This window comes from Postia placenta, assembly GCF_002117355.1.
Source record: "Postia placenta MAD-698-R-SB12 unplaced genomic scaffold POSPLAscaffold_403, whole genome shotgun sequence".
Classification (NCBI taxonomy): Eukaryota; Fungi; Basidiomycota; class Agaricomycetes; order Polyporales; family Adustoporiaceae; genus Rhodonia; species Rhodonia placenta.
In genome coordinates this window covers 1-2,277 of record NW_020170234.1, presented here as the reverse complement: position 1 = coordinate 2,277, position 2,277 = coordinate 1, and the positions used below count along the sequence as shown (strand labels likewise).

General features: G+C 62.3%; 2 protein-coding genes across 2 annotated transcripts; both read left to right on the top strand.

Annotated features, from left to right (window-relative positions):
• Window positions 1–27: 27 nt before the first annotated feature.
• Window positions 28–580, top strand: POSPLADRAFT_1063589 (hypothetical protein; the record flags this gene model as incomplete). The annotated part of the gene is made up of 2 exons (XM_024481691.1): window positions 28–249; window positions 296–580. Coding segments are annotated over 2 exons (507 nt in total), but the record flags the coding sequence as incomplete, so codon positions are not given.
• A 235-nt stretch (window positions 581–815) lies between these two features.
• Window positions 816–1,371, top strand: POSPLADRAFT_1063588 (hypothetical protein; the record flags this gene model as incomplete). Its single annotated transcript, XM_024481690.1, has 3 exons — window positions 816–1,012; window positions 1,062–1,130; window positions 1,188–1,371. The coding sequence occupies 3 exons, from the start codon at window positions 816–818 to the stop codon at window positions 1,369–1,371; spliced, it is 450 nt and encodes a 149-aa protein (XP_024332550.1).
• Between the last annotated feature and the right edge of the window lie 906 nt (window positions 1,372–2,277).

Genomic DNA, 2,277 nt, shown 5'->3' with positions numbered 1-2,277 from the left:
GTGTGGTGCGTAGACGGAGGGCTAAGACTGACCGCCCACGCCGCCGTCCATGCCGCCATCCACCGCGCCATCCACCGACGCGGTCCCGCCGACCGCGCGCAGCCCGTGTGGCGCCTTGCAGAGACGTACCGCAGCCCGGAGCGGAGGAGCGGCACACGGCCGCCGTCGCAGACCATTGAGTCAAGTCGGAGGCTGGGTGCACAGCAGAACACGTCGAGCCGCGCGCTGCAGCACGTCTATTCGAGTGAGGTGAGTGACCACCAGAACACGTCAAATAGCACAAGACTCACTTCAGTCTACCGTCGCGAAGCCATCAGCGTCCGTCTGCGTGTCCTGGGTCTGTGCCCGCGCTCTGCCTGTGCCGACGCCCGCGCTCTGCACGACGCCTCCCCCGCCATCTTCTGGCCTAATGCGCACGCCGGGCCCACAACCACATGAGCCTCGAGCGACCGTGGGTGGCGTTGCGGATGGAGCGCGCGTGCGCGCGCAGTCTCCCGCACTCGGTCAAGATGTGCTGCCCATGCTGTCGCGCGCGCCCGCAGCTGCTGCTGCATTACTACAAATGCGCATAAAAGTGTAAAATATATTTCGTGTGTGACACTGGAGCGTGCGTGCTTAGACGCAGGGCCAAAACGGACCACTGTCGTCCACCGACGCGCACCGGCTGACGGCGCACAGCCCGCCCAGAACATCTGTAAGGCGCCCCGCAGGGACGCACAGTAACCCGGAGCGGAGGGGCAGCGCACAGCAGCCGTCGCGAACATCACCCAGTCAAGCCGCTCGTCTCTGCACGCGTCACTGCCCTCGCATCTGCCATGTCCCGTCTGCCGGCGCGATCGCATGCACCGCCATCCGCCGTCCTATTGGTCGACGATGCGCACGCAGCACTACCACAACCGAGGACCTACCGCCGCGCGCACCCAGACCGCCCCCCTCAAATGCGCCGCATCGGTCGTTCCCCCGTAAGCAGCCCCACAGGCATCAAGGCCCGGTCAGCACGTTCACCGTTCAAGTGCGAACAGGCACCGACTTGCTCCCACGTCCAACGCACTCCGCGCCAGCCTATCGCGCAGCGCCATTCGCCTGCGGGCGAGCAAAGGTCAGGGCGCGGCAATACAAGGCGACGTCAGGTATGTGCAGCGATGCTCTGCCCGCCCTTAGCAGCGGCAGCGTCCTGTCCCGCACAGGTCGTCCCATGGTCACGCCATCTCCGCGCCCGCACCAGCAGTGTTCGAGTACCACGGCCCGGTCAGCGCATGCTTCGTCGATGCGTGCGCAGATACTCTCGCGCTGCAATCATCGCAGCGGGCGGCGGTCAGCCGTCCTCCGCGGTGTCCCAGTGTGCGCCGCGCGATTGCTGCCAATGATTGACCTGCGTGTCCACGCTCGCCCGCGAAGCACGCCCACTTGTTACGGGCACCTCCCGCTACTATCTGCCATCGGCGGTCCTCCTTGATAGTGACGACAAATGGACGCCCGGCCAGAAGCATGACACCCGTGTCGTCAGTCTCACACCCCCGGTTCATCGAGCCCGCCAAAGCACCAGAACGCACATGTCCGGGCAGCGGCGGCCTGATGGACCGGACGGACCACGATGCCTGTTATGACGGCGTCACTTCTAGTCAACACCGCGTTGGGCAGTCACAGAGTGCCCGGCCGACTCACCTGATTCCGCACATCCTGGCCCTCCCCGCAGTCTGCCCGGCAAGCCTTGCGCACGCAAACATGGTAAGGAGCTCACCGCTGTGCACTGGGCAACTAGGCGGCGCACTCGCAGCACGGGATGTGTTCCGTAGAGATCTAATGACAACGCAATATATTTCTTGATGCGGTCAGTTCACTGCTTGTGCGGTGTCATTGTGCCCGCCGCCACATGAGAAGTGCCCGTTGTTGCAGAATCAGAATGGTCAGCGCGCGCCATCAGCAATCAGGGACACATCAAATACGCATGTTGTCGTGGTTCTCAATGAGGTAACGAGGTGAAACAACGGGGAACTCACCTACCTGCGACACAAGTAACATGTTGCGGACGAGAACTTGCCAAACCTGTGTTGCTACTGTCAGGCATGCCGCGTACCTCGAACGTGCTTGCGGGGGCCCCGGTTGCATTTTGCAGAATGCTGATAGCTAATTGTCATGACATAATGTCCGCGGCACGGGTTACCAACCAGGCAAGAGGTGTGACTTGACTGTAAATAAAATCATGAGTGCACTGACAGCGGATTCCCATACAGTCGCACATTTTGCCTGCAAACTGTATTACCATCAGTTGTTCGG